This window comes from Bos grunniens, chromosome 27 (genome assembly GCF_055505025.1).
Source record: "Bos grunniens cultivar Pamir isolate PY7600 chromosome 27, Bosgru_T2T1.0, whole genome shotgun sequence".
Lineage (NCBI taxonomy): Eukaryota > Metazoa > Chordata > Mammalia > Artiodactyla > Bovidae > Bos > Bos grunniens.
The window spans coordinates 41795875-41821948 of NC_141191.1; the positions used below are offsets into that span (position 1 = coordinate 41795875).

The 26074-nt window shown below is 35.1% G+C and overlaps 1 protein-coding gene across 8 annotated transcripts in view; it reads left to right on the top strand.

Moving 5' to 3' along the window:
* TOP2B (DNA topoisomerase II beta) overlaps positions 1 to 26074 on the top strand; it is a 94626-nt gene that overhangs the window by 53035 nt on the left and 15517 nt on the right. For 6 of the 8 annotated variants that reach the window (XM_086380773.1, XM_086380774.1, XM_086380769.1 and 3 more), the window contains exons 5-27: positions 1562 to 1707; positions 2533 to 2630; positions 3318 to 3530; positions 6715 to 6888; positions 8275 to 8376; positions 8461 to 8598; positions 10249 to 10387; positions 10703 to 10860; positions 11006 to 11131; positions 12277 to 12387; positions 12469 to 12574; positions 14751 to 14860; positions 15457 to 15549; positions 15646 to 15760; positions 17318 to 17439; positions 17637 to 17785; positions 18552 to 18783; positions 20307 to 20441; positions 21040 to 21240; positions 22227 to 22422; positions 22571 to 22662; positions 25438 to 25593; positions 25749 to 25832. In XM_086380773.1, coding sequence (XP_086236899.1) covers positions 1562 to 1707; positions 2533 to 2630; positions 3318 to 3530; positions 6715 to 6888; positions 8275 to 8376; positions 8461 to 8598; positions 10249 to 10387; positions 10703 to 10860; positions 11006 to 11131; positions 12277 to 12387; positions 12469 to 12574; positions 14751 to 14860; positions 15457 to 15549; positions 15646 to 15760; positions 17318 to 17439; positions 17637 to 17785; positions 18552 to 18783; positions 20307 to 20441; positions 21040 to 21240; positions 22227 to 22422; positions 22571 to 22662; positions 25438 to 25593; positions 25749 to 25832 — 3196 coding nt within the window. The remainder of the gene's footprint in view (positions 1 to 1561; positions 1708 to 2532; positions 2631 to 3317; positions 3531 to 6714; positions 6889 to 8274; positions 8377 to 8460; positions 8599 to 10248; positions 10388 to 10702; positions 10861 to 11005; positions 11132 to 12276; positions 12388 to 12468; positions 12575 to 14750; positions 14861 to 15456; positions 15550 to 15645; positions 15761 to 17317; positions 17440 to 17636; positions 17786 to 18551; positions 18784 to 20306; positions 20442 to 21039; positions 21241 to 22226; positions 22423 to 22570; positions 22663 to 25437; positions 25594 to 25748; positions 25833 to 26074) is intronic. The other 2 variants (XR_015156371.1, XR_015156372.1) reach the window with 1 other exon arrangement.

The following is a 26074-nucleotide window of genomic DNA, read 5'->3' on the forward strand; positions in this document are numbered from 1 at the left end:
TCTATTAGTTTTAAACTCCATGAAGTGTCTTGTGTTAAAAAAAAAAAAAAAAAAGATATTTAATAAGTTACAGGTTTTAAACTCAAGCTAGGAACTATTTCAATATTTATAAAATAATGCAATACAGGGCCCCTGTTTTCAAGGCTTCACTCTTGACCTCTGGATATGGGACACGCAAGGTAAAGTACAGTAGCTCATTTGAACTGTTACATACTTAAATATTTAGCTGTATATTCTGTAAAGAGTGTATACCCACACATGAGATAACCTAATTATGTCCTGAGGTCCCTAGTAAATAATTTAGATTTTTTTTTTGGCAAGTTTCAATATAAGGAATGTTGGAAAACATTGTTTTAGGCTGGGAGGACAGAAGTCGTAAATTGATTCTTGAAGTTAAGGTAAAATTTGGCTAGACAGAGAAGAAAAGGATTTTATAGGCAAAGGAAAGACGATGAAGAAATGAAAGAATTGAGACTGAATATGGACAAGTAATAAAACTGACTTGAAAGAAAATATGATGCATGTTGGAGAATAGTAGTTCAGTTTGACTGCTGGTATGCATAAGGGCCTTGAACATGCAATAGAGGACTGCTAAGCTTGATTTCATAGAAAACATGGAGCTACTGCTGTGTCCTGGTGTAAAAAATAGTGTTATGAAAGCTGTGGTAAGCCCATTATTGTTATGAAGAATATATTTAAAGGGAGTGGCTAGTTCTGTTCTTAGCTGTGTTGCAGTAATCGGTATTTAAGGTGATACTAATTAGACTCATACAGTGGCATTTGGGATGAAGGAAGATTGGATAGTGATGAAGCAAATCTAATAGGACAAACTGTGTTTAAAATATTAAACGCATGTCTTAATGATCAGGAGATATGAATAAAAATAACAAAATTTGAGTCCACGTGATTCAGAGAGTTGAACCCAAATTGTTAAAAGTGAGGGAAAGAAAAGTTGAGTCTCTGTGATTCGGAGAGTTGAACCTGTATTGTGAAAAGTGAGGGAAAGAAAAGTTGGTTTGCTGATTTGGGGAAAGAAAATGATGTGCTTTTTAGTCTAACAATGATTGCTACAGTATAAATAACCCTCTAACATTTAGATGGAGAGTGGAATATATTTCAGATAGCTTTCCTTTTCTGCCTGCACTCCTCAGCAGTCAGGTGGGAAGTGAAATGGCTATGGCCGCTAGCCCCACAGAGCCTGTGGTTCACAGGGAGACTGGCTCATGGCTCCTATGTATGAAAAGAAAGTGGAATTGATAGCTGGCTTCTTATACAAGCTTCACTGCTTTTACTGTTGAGAAGAGTTTTGTTTTCTTGGGAGATTTTTGCAGTATTACCTGCAGAACTTAGTGACCCTAATTAGAGTTAGGACTCAGGGATGGTAATATGTGTCCTCAGCAAGGGTTTTCTTGAAAGATGAGTGAGTGTCTTCCAATTGATAATGGCTTGCCTTTTGCTTATGATCATTCATGTTTGTTCTAGGTCACTTTACTTTTGACGGAAATTAATTGATTTATCTTTAAACTATTTTAAGCTCTAAACTCTGCTTGTTTATTTACAGTGAATCTAACATAATAAGCATTTGGAATAATGGGAAAGGCATTCCAGTAGTAGAACACAAAGTAGAGAAAGTTTATGTTCCTGCATTAATTTTTGGACAGCTTTTAACGTCCAGTAACTATGACGATGATGAGAAAAAAGTAACAGGTAAAGTCTAAATGGCTGATCGGAATTTTTATTGAGAAATACTGGTCTTTTAACATAGAAGTCTGTTACTATTTCTATGTAAGACATTACAGAAAAGGAAGCTTTTCTAGTTTTGTTGTGAGAAAATCCTTCTTAGAATTAATATCTATAAAAACTATCATGTATTACTGTTGTCTTGATTATAGACACTTAACTTGTAGTACGTTGACTTCTGCTAGAACTCCTGGAACTCTGTCTAACCTGGCTGATAGTTTGGGTTCTGAATTAGAGTACTGATGAAAGTAAGATGCATATGATTTCTGTATGTGTGAATTTGTTTTTACATAAGCACCATGTCTTTTGGTATCAATTACTTTTAAAGTGTTTTCTTTGAGTCAAGGTTGAAAGTCTAGACTCTATAGAGTTGAAAGTGCTTTGACCATAGCCAGTTGTTTTTCTACTTATTTACATTTCCCCAAAGATGATTTTTTTTCCAAAACCAAAGTTCTAGGAAGGTATATAGATTAGAGTTTTGTAATAGAAGTAACTGTGATAGAAAGCTCAGATTCATACTCATATAGACTTACTGGATTGTTTGAAGATACAGTGCTTAATTTTTTTAAAATTGTTATGAAGATAATCTACAAAATATACTATTACTGTATGTGCTAAATCTTAATTGTATGTTTCTTTAAATGAAAAATCTAAATATACTTTGAAATATTCAATCGATTAAAATAATAAGTGGAAACTGTTTTGCAACAGACCTACCCTATGGTAGGTGAGTTAACAAAGTCCCTTTAAAATTGTTTTCATTAAACCTTTCACATTTAATTGTTCTTACAGGTGGTCGCAATGGTTATGGTGCAAAACTTTGTAATATTTTCAGTACAAAGTTTACAGTAGAAACCGCTTGCAAAGAATACAAGCATAGTTTTAAGCAGGTATGATAGAAATGTGACGGATTCTTTTTTAAGAGTAATCATGTTTGTGCTTTGCCAAGGTAATACCTCTATAATACCTTAGATACCTATATAAATTATTATTTTAAGCATTAAGCAAGTCATCAGAGTAAAAAGGCTACCGAATGTCTGGGAGATTTTACATAAATCTGTTTTCCTCCTATTCCTTTAAAACAAAATGCTTCATTTGACAGACTTTCCCTTTAGCGTGTGTGAGCAGCAGGGAGGGTCCTGAGCCGTACAGTCTAATTGAAATGCACCCAGTTAGCACGTTTGAAAATTTCCTTGTCAATTGATCATTTATATTTCAAAGTTTTATATTTCACTTTTGTAGACCCTTGAAAATTTTGCGTAAGCTAAAATAATTTTGTTAGAAAAGCATTGTACCTTTTTATTTTTGTATAATTCTGTATGGTCATTTGTAGATTTTAAAAGATTTAACTAACGATATATAAAGCTGTTCAGTTGATTTTGCTTATTTTCAGCATGAGGTTGTTATAATAGTTTTATCTAAAATTTCTTCATTTATAGTAATGTTTTAGGGATTGGTTTGTTGTGAAAGTTGGAAAATGGTTCTAGTTGTGGTAAATGAATGTATTTCATTAGCTGAGTCTTTATTATCTAATATAGAAGCACAATATAAATATTTAAATATTTTTTCTCTTAAAGACATGGATGAATAATATGATGAAGACTTCTGAAGCCAAAATTAAACATTTTGATGGTGAAGATTACACATGTATAACATTCCAACCAGATCTGTCCAAATTTAAGATGGAGAAGCTTGACAGGGATATTGTTGCTCTCATGACCAGAAGAGCTTATGATTTGGCTGGTTCCTGCAAGGGAGTCAAGGTCATGTTTAATGGAAAGAAATTGCCCGTAAGTGTCTTCTAAAATAACTCACGCTTTGTTAATTTGTAGACAGCCTGTAGTTAGATCTTGCTTTTTAAATGGTTAATCTCTTTTAACAAGTGTATTTAGATGATTGACATTTAAAGTAATTATTGATACATTTGGATTAAAGCTTACCATCATGTTATATGTTGATTCATTGTGTTTGTTCTTGGTTACTTAGTATCCTTATCTTCCTAGTATCCTGCCTTCTTTGGTTTTAATTCAGCATTTAAAAAAAAAAATTTCATCTTCTCTATTTACTTATTATGTGTGTGTGCATGTTCTCAGTTGCTCAGCCGTATCTGACTCTTTGAGGCCCCATGGACTGTAGGCCGCCAGGCTCCTCTGTCCATGGGATTTTTCAGGCAAGAATACTGGAGTGGCTTGCCATTTCCTTCTCCAGGGGATCTTCCCAACCCAGGGATTGAATCCACATCTCTTGCATTGATTGGCAGGCAAATTTTTACCACTGTGCCCTCTAAGAATCCTCTTTACTTATTATTCTTATTTTTAAACCTTCTTTAGTGATTGCCTTAGGGTTTATAATACCTGTTTGTAAATAATTTGAGTCCACCTTGATTTGTCACTTTGTGTGTAGAGCGAAAACTTTATAACAGTGTATCCCCAGGTCCTCCTTTCTGTCCCTGGGCCCTCTTCATCATACATTTCGCTTTGGCATATTCTCTAAATAACAGAAGAAGAGAGAGAATGAGGAGGAAGAAATATTTGAAAAAGTTGTGGCAGAAATATTCCCACAGTCAAGTTCATTGATTTTTTTTTTTTAACTGTGTCAAGTTTCTGACTTGATGATGTTGCTACTGCTTTAAGCAGTCAGTTATACTTTAGAGCAATAAAAAAATAGAATTATAGTTTACCTTCTTTTATTCCGTTTCCAGTGCTCTTAATTTCTTGCTGTAGGTCTAAGTTTCTGATCTATTGCATATTCCTTCTGGCTGGAGATTTTTCTTTACCATTTATTTCCTGTGGATACATTTGCTGACAGTAGTTTCCCTCAGTTTATGTTTGTCTGAGAGAATTTTTTCCTTCATTTGAAAGGATACAGAGTTTCACTGAGTATAGAAGTACAGTCAGTAGTTGTTTTTTAGCACTTAAAAATGTTACTTTGTTGTCTTCTTGCTTGCATGGCCTCTGCTGTGACTCATATCCTCCTTCCTCTTTTGGTAAGAGGTTTCTTTTTCCTCTGCCTGCCTTGAAGATTTTCTATTTGTCTTTGTTTTTTGAGTATGAATATATATAGGGTTTTTTGTTGGTGGTGGTGGTTTTTCTTTTTGGTACTTAATTCTGTTTGGTGTCTCCTGAGCTTATTGGATCTGTTGTTTGGTGTCTGTCACTGATTTTGGAAAAATTTTGGCTGTTATTTCTTAACGTGCTGTTCTTCCTTTTCCTTCTGGTAGTCTAATTATGCAGAAATTGTAGGACCCATGCTCTTGGATGTTTTACTCTGCTTTATCCACTCTATTTTCTCTTTTGAGTTTCAGTTTGTTTGATTTCTGTTGCTGTATTTTTAAGTTCATTGACTTTTTTCCTCTACTGTGTCAAGTTTACTTCTGAGCCTGCCAAAGGCACTCTTTGTATCTTCTGCTTTTCTCAATTTCTAGCATTTGCATTTGATCCATTCTTAAAGGTTCTGTCTCACAAGAGACTTTAACCTGTTAGCCACTGTTGTTGTCGTTCAGGTGCTAAGTTGTGTCTGACTCTTTGTGACTCTATGCGCTGCAGCAGCATGCCAGGCTTCCCTGCCCTTCACTGTCTCCCGCACTTTGCTCGGCTTGCGTCCATTGAGTCAGATGCCATCCAACCATTTCGTCCTCTGTCCCCTTCCTTCTCCTCTTGCCCTCAGTCTTTCCCCACATCAGGGTCTTTTCTAATGATTTGGCTCTTTGCATCAGGTAGCCAAAGTCCTATCTGATAGTTAAAACATCTGCGACATATCTAAGTTCTGATGATTGATTTGTCTTTTCAGACTGTTTTCCTCTTGCCTTTTGGCATACCTTGTGAGATTCTGTTGAACACCAGCTATGTTGCATAGCATAGTAAATATGGTGTGAATAGGCTTTAGTATGAGGATTTATGTTAATCTGTACAGGGAATGGGCTGTATTTGCAGGCTGTTGTTCCCGCAGTTACTAGTGTTGAGGTCTGTTGTTGCTGTGGGCACCAGATACTTCAGATTCTTTCTTGTCCTTTCTCTATGCTTTGGGGCTTGCCTTGGAGCTGCTGGTCAAGGAGGGTCTCTTGCAGCTCTTCCGGCTGGAAACCACTGTTACAACTGGAGGCCTGCTAGCCTGGGTATAGCTTGTGGGAGACCCCCATGTCTGATTAGTCTCAGGCTTTGGACTGCTCAGGGCCTGTGTCTCCGGGTTTAGCCTTCTCAGGAGTGTCTATGCCTCTGCTTGAGGTGGAGACGTTCCCTTTGTCTTCTGTTTTCCTCTGGTTGCATCAGGTCACACCAGTGCTCTCCTTCCGTGTTCTTCAGGCTCCCTGCCCTGCAGGATAAGCCTTTTTAAGATGTAAATGAGATGGGCATAGGAGGGGTGGGGCGGGCAGAAGTACTTTATCCCAGCTCTGGTGGTATTTCACCACTGCTTTCCAGCTGTGTCCTTCCTCCTGTGAAGTAAGCCGTTCTTTTTTTTTCTGATAAGGGTGAAGGGTCTGGGTTGAATTCCTAGTGGCTGCTATTCTCCACCTGGCCCCTTGAGGGTCACTTTTTCTAAATTCTTTCTGATCTACCCTGTGAGGAAAGACCTGCAAAAGACTAGGAACCCCTTCTGACCACAGCCTTCAGGTGCTTCACGCACTCACACTAGTCCACACTTGGCTATAGAAAGAAATTCATCAGAAGCTCTGGTTCCAGGTTCCTATGGGCTTATAGCACACCAAGCAGCTTCTGCCCAGATAAGCAAATGATTTAGGTTCTGTGTCTCCCTACAAACACCTGTCTCTCTTGAGACTTTGGATGTGCAGCTGTCCTGTGATCTCAAGTTTTTGAAGATGCATAGAAAATTTGTTGTTTAACCAGCTGTTTTCTTATAAAGGAGAAGAAAGCTTCTTTGAGCCTTCCCTTCTACATGTCTACACTGGCTGGTGTTCACCTAGCTCAGCTGCCAGTGCCAGAAGAATTGTTCACTGTTTTTTTTCCCAAATTTTAGGTAAATGGATTTCGCAGTTATGTAGATCTTTATGTGAAAGACAAATTGGATGAAACGGGAGTGGCTCTAAAAGTTATTCATGAACTTGCAAATGAAAGATGGGACGTATGTCTCACTTTGAGTGAAAAAGGATTCCAGCAAATCAGCTTTGTAAATAGCATTGCAACAACAAAAGTAAGTACACTAATTCTTTGTTTCCAAGTCAGTTGTAGAACAGTCTTCATTAAAAACAAGATAAAACAACAAATAATACCCCTCCACCCTGCTTTTGTGAAATCAAAATTGACTTATGAAAATAAAAGTATATTTTCTATGAAATCTGTTACAATTTATTTAAGCATCCATTGAGAAATAAATTTACATGATTAGTGCTTATAGTTGAATACATTTGTATTTTATGGAATTTAGAATGATAACAAATTCCTTGTTCTGAGTTTTGAGTGTAAAAGAACAAATAAAAAGTAATGAGTCTGTTTTGGGATCACATCATGAAATACCTTATCTGTGGTTCTAAGGAGTTTGAACCTTTTTTGTAGGCTTTTAAATTTCCAAATCAAATGAAATTCTTCTCATCTATAACCATTTATCCATTGACCATAATGAAATATTGGGCAATATAAGTGTGTATTTTAGAATAAAGCCATGAGCTATCACTTTTGTCAAACTTTGTTCAAGTTTGAACTTACTTTTTATAATCTAGCATCACTTTTTCTAGTCAACAGAAATCCTGTATCAGATTTGATTGCATTTTATTATGTGTAATAGAAACCTAATATGCAGTGGTCTGTAGACATGTGACGGTTTCACTTTCCCTCTTCTGGGAACTGATGGCAGGCAGTCTTAGTCTGGTTCTGTGACTTCACAGTGTCAACAGGGACCTGTTCTCTTCCTGGCTTTCTTTCCTGCCTCTCTTAGCATGTGGCTTTCATCTTCATGCCTTTAATACATCTGCTGCACCCTTCCAAGTCCTAAGGAGAGAATGAAGTGGGACAAATGCATATGTGAAGTGGATCTCTCTGCTTATATCAGGAATGCAGCAGTGTTCCTGGAAACGCGATCCAGTGGACCTCTGCCAGCTTTTCTGGCTAAAACTGGGTCACGTGGCTACCTTTACCTGCAAGGGAGTCTAGATTGGTAAATCTTTGTAACTGGACATGTTGCCAGTTAAAAACACAGTTGGATTTGTCCATAATGTGAAGGGGAAGACCACTGTTGATGGCTACCATGGTCCCTGAGTGGCAGTCTTGTGAGTGTCATTGCTACCACCAGGCCAGTGTTCATTCTCACTTCCGTGTCTCATTTTCATTGTTTTCACTTTGTGGGGCATTATATAGAGTTGCTAATTAGCTCTATGGCCAAAAAGACTATGTTTTAAATCTCAACTCTTTCCTTCTGAGACTTATCATATTACCTCTGATATATAGGGTGAGTAATATAGTCATACTAACTTTAAAAAGTTGTGTTGAAGATTAAATGCTCATTCTAGAAAAATATGAATGTTACTGTTTTTGCTGCCTTAGTTACAGAAGATTTTGTATTCTTTTGTTCCCCCCTCTTTAGGGTGGACGGCATGTGGATTACGTAGTAGACCAAGTTGTTGGTAAACTGATTGAAGTAGTTAAGAAAAAGAACAAAGCTGGTGTGTCAGTGAAACCATTTCAAGTAAGTGATGTTTTATATATTCTGTTGAATTGTTAAGTAACATCAATTCTGATATTGACCTTTTTTTGGATATGTTTTCAACAGGTAAAAAATCATATATGGGTTTTTATTAACTGCCTTATTGAAAATCCAACTTTTGATTCTCAAACTAAGGAAAACATGACTTTGCAGCCCAAAAGTTTTGGATCCAAATGCCAACTATCAGAAAAATTTTTTAAAGCAGTGAGTAAAACGTATATTACTTTTCAGTGTTTTTTGTTTAATTTAGAGTTGATTAAGTAGTTTTCTTGATTTATTTATTCTAGTTACTTTGATTAGTTTCTTATTTAACTGCAGATACAGGCATACTTATCCTAAAAACTAAAATGCTTGATTCTGAAAACTTCAAAGTTTAGATAGACACTGTTTCATAAAACAGTTGATTATTTTGCCAAACTTTAAAGTAGGGAATCATGTAACTAATTATGTTTTCAGTTTGCATTGGTCTTTAAAAAGCCAGTTTTGCATCTAAAAAATATACAGGTCCTCACAGGACTCCTGTCTTCATCTTTTCCATTCCTTTCAAATTCATCTACTGATTTTGTAGATGTAACTTAAAAAAAAAATTATGGTAACATATGCCTAACATAAAATTTACCGTATTGTATATATTTTTCTTCATTTTACTTAGCACATATTTATTTAGGCTGCCTTAACCTTTCTGAAACAAGATGATAATATAAATAATAAATCTTAGATTTATAACTGAGCTGTGGCTGCTAATAATTTTTTATAGTCTTTTCTGTATAAGATTTGCCTCAATTCTCCTATTCACCAATGCCACCAAACATATATTAAATGCCTTATGTTTGCCCTGGGAATGTAAAGATGAATAGATTACAGCCCCTCCTCTTTGAAAGTTTATAGTTTTTTGGAGGAATATTATGTAATATTGCAATAGAGATAACATTTATCAAATTTTGGTATTGGAATTTCAAAGGTAGGGTCTAACAAACAAAAACAAAAGTTGATTTTTAGGTTTAGCTAAAGGCCTATAGAATAGTAATTTTGGGTCTGATCATAATGAATTCTGAATACCGATGACCCAATGCTAATCATTTCCCAAATTTCTGCCCTCTTAACAGTTGTTCTTTTTATAAAGTAATTTGATTTTCATTTTTATACTTTTTCATTTTTGGCAAAGGAAGTTTAGATTTGATAACATAGTTCATTTCTTTTTATATTTGAAACATTCCAGAAAACTCTTTCATACACCTAAAATCAAACTACCCAGGTTGATGAAAAATAAATAACTCAAACTTGGAGATGCTTTACTTTTTCGGGGAGTAAAGTTTGACATCTTATCACCCGTTAACTCACTGCAGAATGACACACACGTATAATGTTAGAATCCTTATTACCAAGCTCTTTAAAAAATAAGGACTATTCATAAGTTTTTGAGTTTATCCTGATATTCCCTTCATGTTAATATTTTTTTGTCATAGTGAATTCCAGATTCATGTTTTTGTATTGAAGGATATCATAAATGTCAGTGTCTATAATTGCCCAGGTAGTAAATTCATAGGTGGATCAGCCTTTACTGTGTTCATTTTAACAAAACTAACTTGTAACAAAAGCTGTGTATATTTCTTATGGAGTTTATTCTAATAAAATTTTTTTCATATGTGGTAAAGTTGCCTTTTTCTCATGTGTTTACCTTTCAGTCTAATAGGTCATGGTGAATAGCTGCCTGAATTAATTTACTGTAATTAGAATAATTTGACAGCATATATCATTATTATTATCATTTTGCCTTACAACTGCCCAGATTCCAAGTATTACATTAATTTTAGCTAAGTGTGTGAACTTCTTGCTTGCTTCTTTGATTTTTAGGCCTCTAACTGTGGCATTGTAGAAAGTATCCTGAACTGGGTGAAATTTAAGGCTCAGACACAGCTGAACAAGAAGTGTTCATCAGTAAAGTACAGTAAAATCAAAGGTATTCCCAAATTGGATGATGCTAATGATGCTGGTAAGATTCAGTTTTTGTTTGGTTTTTAGATTTTGATTTAAGTTTTTATTCAGTTATAGACGGTTTTAATTTTCCACATATATAGGATTTTATTTTCAGAGGATAAATTTCACTAAAATTGTCACACACATATTACAATTTGGGGGGGATAAAACTTCAATAAAATATACTTCATTTTTACGTTATACTGAGCATAATATAAGATGACTCTTTATAATGTTTTATTATCATTGTGATTGTTAACTTTTTGGTTTCATGTTTTTCATTGGTAAAATTGGGAAATTTGGAGTATATATCATTACTCATTTCTCTTAGGTGGCAAACATTCCCTGGAGTGCACACTGATCCTGACAGAAGGAGACTCTGCCAAGTCCCTGGCCGTGTCTGGATTAGGCGTCATTGGGAGGGACAGATATGGGGTCTTTCCCCTCAGGGGAAAGATTCTTAACGTGCGGGAAGCTTCTCACAAACAGGTGTGTATCTGCATATGTACCCACATGTGTATATGACAGTTTATTACTTTAACTAAAATTGGTGTGTTTTTATGTGTCAATTCTGACTCATCTTTCTTATATTTTGACACTTTAAAATACTTCAATTCTTTTCATTTTTGCACAGATCATGGAAAATGCAGAAATAAACAATATTATTAAAATAGTTGGTCTACAATATAAGAAAAGTTATGATGATGCAGAATCTCTGAAAACTTTACGCTATGGAAAGATTATGATTATGACTGATCAGGTTGGTTAAAAGTTGCCACATAATAAAACATCTCTTTTTCAGAATGTCCTTTGGATATTTGTTTCATAAGATTTGTTCCAAGATAGTAAATTGAAAATGATTATACTTCACAGGGGAAAAATATTGTTTAATGGCAGGGTTTGTGTGAAGTACATTTTACATTATCTAATTTATGGTACCCACCTTTTTGGTTAGTTATTTTAAAATGTTTTTAAATTCAGTAAATATGGAAAGAGAACACACTATAGTATTATGACGTTGAAGCTTGCCTGTAAACAGGAAGGAAATGGTGAAATTTATAAGCAGGAAAGGTTAATCAATAGGAAAATGGCTGATATTTGTTTATGATAGCATAATTTGGGATGCACAAAAAGCTAGGAGGATTTGAATAGTAAAATGGCAGTAATTAGGCAAGAGCTAGAAAACTGAAGAGTTTCATATGCTTCCCTGGTGGCTCAGATGGTAAAGAATCCGCCTGCAGTGTGGGAGACCTGAGTTCAATCCCTGGGTTGGGAATATCCCCTGGGAGACCTTCCAGTATTCCATTCCAGTATTCTTGCCTGGAGAATACCCATGGGCAGAGGAGCCTGGTGGGCTACAGTTCATGGGGTTGCAGAGTTGGACATGACTGAGTGACTAAGCATACACATAAAATTGAAGAGTTTCGTATCCATCCAACTGCTTGTGTCTCATGTACTCTAACTGAAAGCATTTGTAGGTAAATCTTCAACTGAGAAGCTGCTGTGTAATTTTAGGCAGAAATTTATCAGTTTTTATGTTAAGAGAAGACTTGTGAGTACTTGTATTCCATAGATTTCTTCTTTCAGCAAAGTGGCATTATAACTGTGTTTCTTGTATTTCTGTCTTCTAGTGAAGTCTGGGAAAACTATAAAAAAGATAATGGTAGTATGTTTTATAGTGACAGAAAGATTCAGTTTATCACATAGCTATATTCTTTATTTGAATTTTAAGAAAGAAATTCTTTAATCATCCAAAGAATAATGTCTTCTGTTTTATACAGTGCAGTTCTAAAGTTTGAATGGAATTTTGCCTCATTGCTGCATTCATATATTTAAAAATTTGATTATATAAAGTAATTACATTTCATTAAATTATCATGACACTCTTTACTGATACTTATTTAGGATCAAGATGGTTCTCACATAAAAGGCCTGCTTATTAATTTCATCCATCACAATTGGCCATCACTTTTGAAGCATGGTTTTCTTGAAGAGTTCATTACCCCTATTGTAAAGGTACTATTTACATTAATATACTTTTATACAATGGTCTTAAATAGTAGCAGAAAAACTAATTTTTTTTATTATTCATTTAAGGCTAGCAAAAATAAGCAGGAACTTTCCTTCTACAGTATTCCTGAATTTGATGAGTGGAAAAAACATATAGAAAACCAGAAAGCCTGGAAAATAAAATACTACAAAGGTCTGTATTCTAAAACACTTAAATTTTGTGAACTTAACTATTGACATAAATTTCCTGTTAAGAGAGCATTATAAAGTATTTTGAAAGTTTATCTCTTATAGCTTTCAAAAACAACTATCGCTGATTTTTAAAGAGTTATTATGGAAAATTTTATGTAAGTAGAGTAGTTTAATGGGTTTCCCATGTACTTAAGTGTCATCATTTCATGAACAATCTTGTTTCATCTGAACTCTTCTCATCACCTCCCCATTAGTTTGAAATATTAGATTGGTGCACAAGTAATTGCAGTTTTCCTTTGCTGAACTTTGTCATTTGATATTGGAATACATTCTTAAATAAATGTGGTTATATTATACATCATTTTACTGTGCATTTCTTGCTATATGTTCTTTTTGTTAATGACTTATTACTTGTTATTATATATTTATTTTGGACTGTGGAAATGTTAGACAAAAAGCAAATTTGAGCAGTTTTCTTATTCAAGTTCAAATGGGTTGTAAAGCAGTGGCGACACCTTGTAACGTCAACAACACATCAGGCCCAGGAACTACTAACAAACATGCAGTGCAGGTGTGGTTCAAGGAGACGAGAGCCTTGACGATGAGGAGCACAGTGGCCGGCCTTCAGAAGGTGACAGTGACCAACTGAGAGTCATCTCTTAAGCTGATTTTCTTACAACTACACAAGAAGTTGCTGAAGAACTCAACATTGACCATTCTATGGTCATTTGGCATTAGAAGCAAATTGGAAAGGTGAACAAAGCTCGATAAGTGCGTGCCTCGTGAGCTGAATAAAAATTTTAAAAATCATCATTTTGAAGTTGTCCTCTCTTGTGCAATGCAATAAGAACTAACCATTTCTTGATCAGGTTGTGACGTGTGATGAAAAGTGGATTTTATATGACAACCAGTGACGATCAGCTCAGCAGTTGGTCTGAGAAGAAGTTTCAAAGCACTTCTCAAAGCCAGACTTGCACCAAAAAAACACATGGTCATTGTTTGGTGGTCTGCTGTCCATTGGATTCATTATAGCTTTCTGAATCCTGGCAAAACCATTACATCTGAGAAGTATGCTCAGCAAATCGATAAGATGCATCAAAAACTGCAATGCCAGCAGCTGGTATTGGTCAACAGAATGGGCCCAGTTCTCCAGGACAGTGCTCAGCCATTGTCACGCAACGAGCGCTTCAAAAGTTGAACAGATTGGGCTATGAAGTTTTACCTCACCCACCACATTCACCCGACTTCTCACCAATTAACCACCACTTTTTCAAGCATCTCGACAACTTTTTGCAGGAAACTGCTTCCACCACAAGCAGGAGGCAGGAAATGCCTCTTCAGAGCTTGTTGATTCCTGAAGCGCCAGTGTTTATGCTACAAGAATAAATGAGCATTTCTTGTTGGCAAAATTGTGTTGATTGTACTGGTTCCTATTTTGATTAATGAAAATGTGTTTGAGCCTAATTATAATGATTTAAAATTCATAGCCTAAAACCTCAATTACTTTTGTACCAACCTAATAACTTCCAGGCATTAATAATATAATTAATTTCTATAATCCTTTAATATGTATTTCTAAAAGGATTTTTTGGTGCCCATCATACCATTATCATACCTTTCTTTAATAACCTTAAATACTCAATCTGTTAAAATTCTCCTGATTATATTAAAAATGTTCATTTATATATGTATATATTTTTGAATCAGGATCCAAACAGAGCCCACACACTGCATTTGGTTGATAGGTCTATTAAATCTTACATTGTTTTTTTGTTTTCCATGTAATTTATTTGTTTAAAAAGTTGGATAGTTTGTCCTGTATCATTTCCTACATTCTGGATTTTGTTAATCATTTCTATAGCTTTTTTTTTTTTTGAGAGAACATTTAATGTCTATTCTAAGTAATTTTCATATATGCAGTATGGTATTATTAACTATAGGGGTTGTGCTGTAATTAGATTCCCCAGAATTTATTCATTTCATAACTGAAAGTTTGTACTTTTGACTGATATCTATTTCCCTTTTCCCCTCAGCCCCTGGTAACCACTATTCTACTCTGTGTTACTATGAGTTTGACTTTTTGTTTTTTTAGATTCCACATATAAGTGAGATCATATAGCATTTGTCTTTTTCTTTCTGTCTGGCTTATTTTTACTTTCATTTTAAAAATTGTGCAGGGTTGGGTACCAGTACAGCTAAGGAAGCCAAGGAATATTTTGCTGATATGGAAAGGCACCGTATCTTATTTAGATATGCTGGTCCTGAAGATGATGCTGCCATTACCTTGGTAACAAAGTTAATTAAGAAATCTCTCTAGACAGAGGGGTGGGGAATGAATTGAGAGTCACATTGACATACATATACTACCATGCGTAAGGTAGCTCACTGCTGTAGAGCACAGGGAGCCCAGTTTGGTGCTCTGTGATGACCAGAGGGGTGGGATGGGGGAGGGAGGGAGGCTCCAGAGGGAGGGCATATCTGTGTACTTATGGCTGATTCATGCTGTTGTACACCAGAAACCGACAAAGCATTGTAAAGCAATTAAACTCCAATTAAAAATTAAAAAAGAAATCTCTCCCAATGCCCTTTCCCTCTGTCTGCCATCCTTCCCCTCCCAGTCTTGGCTTGCTGTGGGATGTCTCTCTTTAATTCTAAGCCCAGCCTAGTTAATCTTAGTGTCATTCCCCATCACCTCAGATTATGCTCTGCTTTCATAGTTCTTTAATTCAGAGACCTCTATTCAAATGTATTTTTGATAAAAGTGTGTTGGAAAAGACTTTTATAATTTCACAGAAATTAATAATTAGTTATTTGCTTTTATAAATTTTAATTCTATAGTGAAATTAATTTTTTTAATGTATTAAATTATCTGGAATTTTTCAGGCATTCAGTAAGAAGAAGATCGATGACAGAAAAGAATGGTTAACGAACTTTATGGAAGATCGGAGACAGCGTAGGTTACATGGCTTACCAGAGGTTAGTCATAAAGAGCTGTGATCTGGGGGAAGAAAGAGAAAGGCTAAAAATCCATGGAGTAATAATGACATAATTGCTATGTGACTTTTCCCTTAGCAATTCTTATATGGTACAGCAACCAAGCATTTGACTTATAATGATTTTATCAACAAGGAATTGATTCTCTTCTCAAACTCAGACAATGAAAGATCTATACCATCTCTTGTTGATGGTAAGTAGCTTATGTTTAAGACGCTTTTTCATTTTTGAGTGTTATTGAGTGTATTTTAATTTCATGTATTTTAACCCATCCTTATAATAATTTTTAAAATTCTAAAGTTGCTTTTGAGATGTTTTAGAAGTTTTGAAATATTTTATATTCTTTAATTTGAATCTTAAGCCCTTTTTGAGTTTCTAAATATTAATAGCTTGCAAATTTTTAAAGTTTTAGCTCCAAGTTATTGGAGACTTTTTAAAATAAAAAGTAAAATGTGATTTTGATAAGTTCTCCCAGGGACAGAGGAGCCTGTTGGGCTGCCGTCTGTGGGGTCGCACAGAGTTGGACACGACTAACATGACTTAGCAGCAGCAGCAGCAGAGTATTTATCAGACCAAATTTTAAAAGCACCTTTACTCCTCAGTACCCAGAGCCTCCCATCCAAGTACTAACCAGGCCCAACCCTACTTAGTCTTCAAGATCAGACAAGATAAATCTCATTCAAGGTGGTATGGCCCTAGACCTCAGTCCCCAAAATTTAATGCTTTAGCTTATGTAACATGACAAAAAAATTAGACTGCTACTGAGTAGTTGGAGCAGATTTTAGTCTTTTATCTAGAGCGTTTTGATTTTATAACTTTTAAAAATTAGTTCATCTTTATGTCCCTTGGTTTTTCAGCTAAAACAGATGGTTCTATAATCTATCTAGTTCTAGCTTTAGGTCACATCCGGTCTCTGAAGTCTTCGTTAGAAGTTGCAGTCTAATTTGGTCTCAGGTGCTGTCAACTTCTATGCCAGTAGTGTGTGCCTCTTATTTTACTTATGTTAATTTTGCCTGCTCAATTAGATTATAAAATTCTCAAGAAAAGTGACCATATTTTATTATCCTTTTGCTTTGTGCTCTGGGCCCATGGTAATGATGATAGCTGGTATATACTGAAAAGTTTATTACTGTGCTCCTTGGTCTAGAGCAGGAAAAATGATCAGAAAGCATAGTGCTTTGCTTATATTATCTCATGTAAACCTTATGGTCACCCTGTTAAGGTAATTATTTATGTTACACTGAGAAGACACTGAGACTTTAATGGTTTAGTAAGCTGTAGAAAGTCATGGCTAAGTTGAGACGAGTATCCAGATTAGTGAGAATCTAAAGCCTGCATTCTTAATTACCAGAACATATCTCTTCTTTATAAGAGCATTCCAGATTTAGGGTATTCTAATAGTTTTTAGGCTATTTGATGACTTGCTGATACTTTCATCACAACTGGCATTTTGGGAATATGAGTGTTTGAAAGCTCCTGTGAAAGGAATTTGGTGCCACCCAGCAGTTCTTTGAGACTAGAAGGGGTCTTTCAATTGGTTCTTCACTTTTAGAATAGCTTAAGATGATATAAAATATGTTAGTAGGTACTCATTTTGTTAGAGTCTCAGCAATTTTAGTGATTTTTAGTAAACAGACTATATCTTTGCCTTTTTCTCTTGAATATATAGAACATTGTTGTCACTAAAAGAAACATTGCAACTCAGTCTTGAGTAATATTTTTAAAAGAGGGTTTTTCTTTTTAAAATCAGGTTTTAAACCAGGTCAACGAAAAGTTTTATTTACCTGTTTCAAGAGGAATGATAAACGTGAAGTGAAAGTTGCACAGTTGGCTGGATCTGTTGCTGAGATGTCTGCTTATCATCATGGAGAAGTAAGCAAGCATGGAGACTGGAATTAATTGAGAGCTATACTTACTGGCATGAAGAATGATAATAGGATAATTCAGCAAAATCAAGTGTTTTTCCTTTTATGAGGTCTTTGGAAATGTTAAAGAATTGAGGATTTGTGTTTTAATAAAATGAGATTCATGGAGGAACTTTGTGAATGTATTCTGTGTCTGTTCTGCAGCAAGCATTGATGATGACTATTGTGAACTTGGCTCAGAACTTTGTGGGGAGCAACAACATCAACTTGCTTCAGCCTATTGGTCAGTTTGGAACTCGACTTCACGGGGGCAAAGATGCTGCGAGCCCTCGTTATATTTTCACAATGTTGAGGTAATCATTTGTAGATATAATGGAATAAGTACTATTTGAAGGTTATTGGAACTAACAAAATGTGTAATAGAAGTGTAGCTATGGAGAGAGAGCCATATTCCCTGGTGGCTCAGATGGTAAAAGCATCTGCCTACAATGTGGGAGACCTGGGTTCAATCCCTGGGTTGGGAAGATCCCCCTGGAGAAGGAAATGGCAACCCACTCCAGTATTCTTGCCTGGAAAATCCCATGGATGGACAGAACAGCCTGATAGGCTACAGTCTATGGGGTTGCAAAGAATCGGACACGACTGAGCGTCTTAACTAACTTAACTATGGAGAGAGAAACTTGAGTGTTATGTTCAGGGTGAATGTTCCAAAGTATTTGGTCACATCTCGGTTTTTATGAATTATTGGTGAAGCCAGTCCTAATGAATGTAAGGATTTTTCTGATCTAACTATTTAGGCTGAAAGTGGGTTTTGTGGTTTAGTCAGAATAAGAGGAAATCCTTACCAGGTTATATATCAATATGAAGAATTTAGGCAGGTTAGTCAGTAAGTAATCTAAGTAAAACAGGGCTGTTTTATTCTGGCTTTGTGCCTGAGAGAAATACATTTGGTAATAAGGTCAAGTAAATTTTATTGTTAAGTTTAAATTAAGTACTTGTAACCAAAAACTTTAAATGCATTATTTTAAAAGATTTCTGACATGTAAAGTAATCACATATAAAGTTTTTTTTTTTTCAAACTGTGACATTGCTGCACGTTTCTCTTTTTCCTTTCATTAGCACTTTAGCAAGACTGCTTTTTCCTGCTGTGGATGACAACCTGCTTAAATTCCTTTATGATGATAATCAGCGTGTGGAGCCTGAGTGGTATATTCCCATAATTCCAATGGTTTTAATAAATGGTGCTGAGGGTATTGGCACAGGGTGGGCTTGTAAGCTGCCCAACTACGATGCCAGAGAGATTGTGAACAATGTCAGGCGAATGCTCGATGGCCTGGATCCTCATCCCATGGTAATGATGCAGAATTTACTGCTTATATTGGTTTTTTTTTGTATTTAACAAATGATATTGTGTGAACTACAAAGTCAGTAATTTTAGAAAAGTAATGGAACCATTTTCATTTTAGAACATATTTTAGACAGTAAGGACCTTCTTAGTGTAGAACTTGATGTGTGCTTACAGTAAAAGATAAAGTTTGCAAAAAGCCTGCAGATAAGGCTTATGGGGAGAAACTGTTTATTAAAATTTTAATGTAAAAGTATTTCAGGCTTTTTTCAGACTTTCAAATATCTAAATTATATAAAGAATAAGGCTTATATGATAAAGTTATATGCAACTTTTTATTGTTCTTCAGCAACTAAATCATGTTAGAGAGTCATGAGGATACTTAAAAACACACTGCAGGTATTTTAATATGTCTCCATATTTACTTTTCCCCTTTCCTCACATCATTGATTGTTCAGCTCTTCCCCAACTCCCTCTAAGGAAAACCTCTCGACATGCTTTACCCTCTTCTACATGGTTTAAAATCGTCTAGATTCATAAGCAAAGAGGAAAACATACTCCATGTATATAGAAGCTTAATATTTTTATGTATTTCACTCCAAGTTTTATTTCATTTTTGTATTTAAAAAAATTAGATTGAGTGTGATTTAAAATCTGTTTTTCCTCTAAATAAAGTACTTTAAAATATTTCTAACAGGAGTATCAGATTACTTACAATGATTATTGCATTTTATTTTAATTATTTCAGATATATTGAGTATTAAGTTAATATGTTTCTTACATTTACATATGTGTGTATGTATATATACACATATATATAATCTTCTATATATGATACTGTGCTAAGTGGTGAGATAAAATATTATGATCCCTGTCTTCAAAAAGTTAATCTTTTGTCGAGGCAGGACGTCTGGGCATGTGGTTCACAGTGACATGTAGTTGCTCAGTGTGCCAGGAGAAATGTGCTCTGCTGTGCACCTGACTGCATAGTGATAGTAACACATAGGGATCAGAGAAGCGGGGGCGGGGGGGGGGGTGCGGGGAGGGCCTTGTCATTTGCTTGAGGGGCTGAGTGAGACTCATGTAGTTATATAGGGTGTGAGGGCATGCTGGGTAGAAGACAGTGAGAATATTCAAAATATTCGAGACATATAAGTAGTGATCTGGAAGGCAGATCATTGGCTCTGGACTGCAGAGCTAACATAACATCTGAGGAATCTGAATTTAGAGAATTTTTAATCTACAGGAGAAGGAAGGATTTAGGTAATAGACTGGGGACAAAAAGTAGTATTCTTGGAAGACTAGGAAAGATGACGCTAAGGTTTCAAGGTTAGGGAATGCTGGGCCTTTGAGAACAGAAGCTGTGAATTCAAGCCCGAGCGATTGTGTGGAGAGGGCCTGCTGTGGACGAGAGGAATTTGGGTTCAGTCGTGTGAACCTGAGCTGGCAAGAGCTCCTGACTGGGGGCCTTCAGAGGTGGCACTCGGTGAGGAGTTGGGCCCATAAGGGATTTTTATTTCTCTCTTCAGCTTCCAAACTACAAAAACTTTAAAGGAACGATCCAAGAACTTGGTCAAAACCAGTATGCAGTCAGTGGTGAGATATTTGTGGTGGATAGAAACACGGTGGAGATTACCGAGCTCCCCGTCAGAACTTGGACACAGGTTGGTACAAGATGCAAGCTGCCTGAGGAGGGCGGTTGCATTAGACAGCGTGTTCTGGTTTGAATGGGATGCCATCTCTGTTTGCCCTGAGTCTATAGAGTGTTTAAACATTCCTGCATGCATTTTTGACACATTCTTGTGAATATTCAATTGTAATTAAAATGTTTTTTAACTTATCTAAATGTAGAATGACTGAAGCTAACTTTTCAAAAGACTGTTATCTTGCTTACACTGAAATGAGTAGAATATGAAATGAGTAAGGAATAATGTTTGGAACCCTTGCAAGTGTGGTCCGTAAATTCATGTCAGTCAGTATAGGCGGGTGTCAAGTCGTCAGTTCTAGCTGATGCCATCCTGTTTGCACTCTCAGCCTCTTTTCACCCTTTGGGCAGATCAGAGCTGTGCCCTTGTCATCTTCTTTCTCCATTAAGATCCCCGCATGTTGCTGACTGCAGTGGCTGGGCCGGAGATGGTGGAGCTGGAGGTTTCCCCTTTTTCTCCCGACTGGAATTGAGAATTTTAAAAGAGTGTGTGACTTGTAGTTTAAGAACATGAATGTGTGTCATGAAAGAATTACTTATTTTTTAATCTTTTGTAGGTATACAAAGAACAGGTTTTAGAACCTATGCTAAATGGAACAGATAAAACACCAGCATTAATTTCTGATTATAAAGAATATCATACTGATACAACTGTGAAATTTGTGGTGAAAATGACTGAAGAGAAGCTAGCACAAGCAGAAGCTGCTGGATTGCACAAAGTTTTTAAACTTCAAACTACTCTTACTTGTAATTCCATGGTATGTGAACTAGATTTACTATGAATTTAACCTTTCTTTTATTTTGTAAGTGGGGTTTTTGCAACTGGCTTCATGACACAAGTGAATGTAGTAAGTCTGAATGCTTCTCCCCTTGTATGTTTGCTAAGGAATCTAGAGATACTTTCCTTTTCCTCTAATATTATCCTCTACTCTTAATCCCAGCTCTGCATTTTGCATCTGGGCTTGAACACACAGGGTACACATACTTTGACACACAGACTTGAAGTTCTGGGTGTGATTATTGCAGGCTTTCTGTGTGCCTTATGTCTGTCTCTATTAGCATTTTAATTATGAAGTACTCATCTTCTTGTAACTATAATCTGCTTTATTAAGCTTATAAATAATTGAGGAGGAAAATAAATGTGAGTATGTATGACTATTCTCGTTCCATTCCAAATTAGCTTTTAGACTTAAAAAAGAAAAAAAAAAATCCAGCAATAGCACAATGACTGAGAAAAAGTGCCATGACTGATAGAAAAAGGATAAAAAGGATAGAGAAGTAAGATTTCTTCCTAGGTTGAAGTTTGAGTGAATTATAGCACATTTCAAAAAATCAAAGGAGAGGCAAATGCACATCTGCTGAATGTACAGGAAAGAGAGAACTTTAACATTTAAAAACTTACAGATAGAATGTGTTTCTTTTTAGTTTGAAAAAAATATTAGGTGGTTTTATAGCCATAGTTTATATAGTTTTAAATAAGAACCTTATTTTAAGGTCCTATCTTAAAAATTTATTCCAACGTAACATATTTTCATAGTTTTGAGAATTGAAATTTTATCCATTTCTCAAAGTTATCGAAGGAATATTCACAGAAATGTGCTGAATAATTTTGGTTCTGGCTTTTAGGAGTGGTGTGTATTCATGTAAGTGTATTATGGTTATTTTAAATACTGTAGGACATAACACAAGCTAAAAATACCAACACAGATTTATATAATCTTTGAAAATTTTGTGTTTTGCATAGGTACTCTTTGATCATATGGGATGTCTGAAGAAGTATGAAACTGTGCAAGATATTTTGAAAGAATTCTTTGATTTACGATTGAGCTATTATGGTTTACGAAAGGAGTGGCTTGTAGGAATGTTGGGAGCAGAATCTACTAAGCTTAATAATCAAGCCCGTTTCATTTTAGAGAAGATACAAGGGAAAATCACTATAGGTAAGATGCAACCTTTAAAAATTTGAACATTAATTAAAATGGAAAAAAAAAAAACTTTATTAATAGAAGACATTTTTATCAGTAGAATATAAACAAATACAAATTGAATCTCTTTTCTTGATCCTAACTTTATTTTTCCCTCACATAGAGAATAGGTCAAAGAAAGATTTGATTCAAATGTTAGTCCAGAGAGGTTATGAATCTGACCCAGTGAAAGCCTGGAAAGAAGCACAAGAAAAGGTAATCATTTGCAGAATGAGACATTCAGAGAAGCTTTTAAAAGCAACTTCCAAAGCGAACCAAAAACCCAACCCCTGAATTTTGAATTTAGTACTGCTAACGGTGCTGAGTGGTGTGTTTGGAGACTGAAGTCTTCTGTTTATCCATGAAACGGATATGGTACAGGAATTGGCAGTGCACACCCACCACAAAGCTCATGGCCAGTGTGGCTCTGCCTGGGCCTCAACTGTGGCTCCAGGTTTGAGGAGGTAGCTCAGTCTCCTCAGCCTTCTTTGTGAGCTGCTGGTAAAGGACGGTGGTGGTGGTGGTGTGTGGTGCAAGTCACTCTGGGAACTGCTCTGGTCGTGCGTAAATGATCCCCCCCGGGCAGTCTGCAGTCACTGTGTGGGGTCACCACTCCCTCGATCTGGCTTTCCTGTGCTCTGGGGATATGAGAGAGGGAATGGTTAATACTTAGCAGTATTTATTGAGCCCCATGTGTGTGCTCTGATCTTGGCGTAGATCTTTAGCTGGAGATTTTAACCCTGGGACTTCAGATTAAAAGTCTGATGTTTTGTTAATTAAATTATCCATTTTAGATCATAGAGTACTAATACTAATTCAGTGAATGGAATATTGAAACTTTGAGGGTTCTCTCAAAAATTAGCTTCTTGCTGTTGTGGATAATTTAAAGAGGTGATACCACATTGTGATTGAGAACACAAATGTACAAAAAAGAAGAAACTTGGAAATGATTAGTTTTCAGATACTTAATTGAATATTGTATACATATATAATACTGTTTGCATTTTAAATGCAAATGTTTGCATTTTAAAAAATAGTTATGATTATGTGATATAACTTGCACTGAAACATTAAACTTCCCAGCATTTGAGTTCTCAACCATAATGTTTTTCGTATATTTCAAACTACGTAGAAATACTGCTTTCATTTACATTAAAGTTTTTTCAATTTTGAACTGTCATTAGAATGACATATACTAGAATGAGTAAAACTAAAATGAATTATATATCAATTTACATATTGAGATAATTGAGGGAGGTGGGTAGGACAAAGTGGGCGAGTATTCAAAATTAAGATGCCTTAAGCACTTGCTTTCCTTTCAGTGTGTTTTATTGCATTCTTACACCTCAAGTTATGGTTTATACACTACTTGCCCTTCTGTATCACTGTTGGTTTAAATTATATCTTTAAAAATTTTGCTAGTAAGCTAATGAATTTAATGTTTAGTTTTTAAAAGTGAAAGTGTTTAGGGTTTGAGAATGCCCTTCTGGTGCAAATAGACCTCACGGGTAAAAGCTCATGCTTGGTTTCAGTACTTTCATTGTAACCTTCAAAAATCTCTCAGCATGTTGTTCACTTTGGGGGTTTCAGAAACAGAAGGAGCTGCTCTTACAAGAGTGTCTTGTTATGTAGAGTTGGAGGAGAGAGAATTATAAAGTAGATAATTAGAAGATCAAAAGCATGGTAGAATTGTCACTGGAACTTGAAAAGCGGTGTTTTTTTTTCTTTTTTCCCCTGAAAGTGTCCTTAGTCATCTTCATGTTAACAGTGATAGATATACACATTTATGGAGCACTCATTAACAATACTTGGTGTGTCATTAAAACCTAGAGCAAATAGGCTTCTGAAGTGTGGGTCTAAATAGGATTTTATGACACCTGACACCCTAATAGTATTTTAATAGTAGTGTAAGAAATTCCATAGCAGCACACTATTTCATGAAGAAATTTTAAAAGCTGTAGATTGTATTAATTTGTCCTAAATTATCTAGATACTTATATAGTCTATCAACTGAACAACAGCATTCCTTACTTGGATAATGTTACTTAGTTGAGTTTATACTTTGAATGCAATGAAGCATCTTTCTTTGTAATTTTTATTTTTGTCTCTTCTAAAATAAACTTAAACTTTAATTTTTTTATATATACATTATGTTACTGAAAATTTAAAATTGTAAAACTTTTTTTAAATTGTAAGGCTTTTTTTCTTTCTTTTTTGATTACTGGAAGTGAACTTTTTGTTTTATGGAGTATCATGGTTAACTCAGTCATTTTTAATGATCTGAGTGCCTTTAACAATTGAGATTCAATTTTATTTTAACAGCTGTTGTTATTTAAAAAATTTTAAAGATGATGTCACTTACAATAAATTCATTGGATTTTGAAATTTAGTATTAGTGTAAGAAGATTGTTTTAATTGTAACTATTTCTGTGAAAAAAAGACCTTATGAGTACAAGTTTTGAATAGCCCTTACAATTCTTACTCTAACCTACCAGCTCTTCAACTCTTAAGTGAATTTTTCTTAGTCCTTACTTGAGTGTTACTGCTTGAGAAAAGAATTCACCCTTAGGGACCGACTATCTTAACATATTTATTATAACCGTAAAACATGTTTTTTTAGGTTTCAAATTGTTCATTCACTCTCCAGTGCAAAGACCTGACAAAGTGCACGATAGAGTGTTACTTCTGCTCTGTCACAGTTAAGACGCGGTGTCTTCTCAAGCTGTTAATTTTTCACCAGATTCCTGAATAGAGGCTGAATATACTATTCCTTTTGATGACATTATTTTGCATTTTTAGAAAATTTAAACTTTTTATAGGAAATATATTTTCATAGATAATCTTGTAGATAATCTAAAATAAACCCACCACCCTGAAGATGTAGCTTTAAGAGTGTAGCATGTGTGGAATTTTAAACTTAGTATTCAGTAAAATTCAACATTGATTTCATATTATACAGGACTTTAATATAAAGTTTATTATTCTTTGCAGGCAGCAGAAGAGGAAGAATCACAAAACCAGCATGATGATAGTTCCTCTGATTCAGGAACTCCTTCAGGCCCTGATTTTAATTATATTTTAAATATGTCTCTATGGTCTCTTACTAAAGAAAAAGTTGAAGAACTGATTAAACAGAGAGATGCAAAAGTATGAACTTCTGTGGGTTAAATAATTTGAAATTATTTCAGTGTTTTCCATATATTTATTTTTCTTTTCCAAAAATAGTTTTTTATATCCTTTATCCATTTAAAAATTATACATTTATAACTGAATGTTTAAATCACACTACTTTTTTATTATAGGGGCGAGAGGTCAGTGACCTTAAAAGGAAATCTCCTTCAGATCTTTGGAAAGAAGATTTAGCAGCTTTTGTTGAAGAACTGGATGTAGGTTAAGTCTCCATTAAAATATATTTGAAAGAGTAATGTTTATCAAACAAAATGAAAGTTTTTAAAATTAAATTATCTTAGGATTTCCTTTAACTCTACAAAGGTTAATGTGTTTATAAGTTGCAGAGGATTAAGCTTCTAGCTATATGAAGTCATAAAAAACGGTTATGTCTGATGTAGATGAATAAAAGCTATGGAGTGGGATTTTAGAATGAGTTAAATTCTAATACTCTCTACTA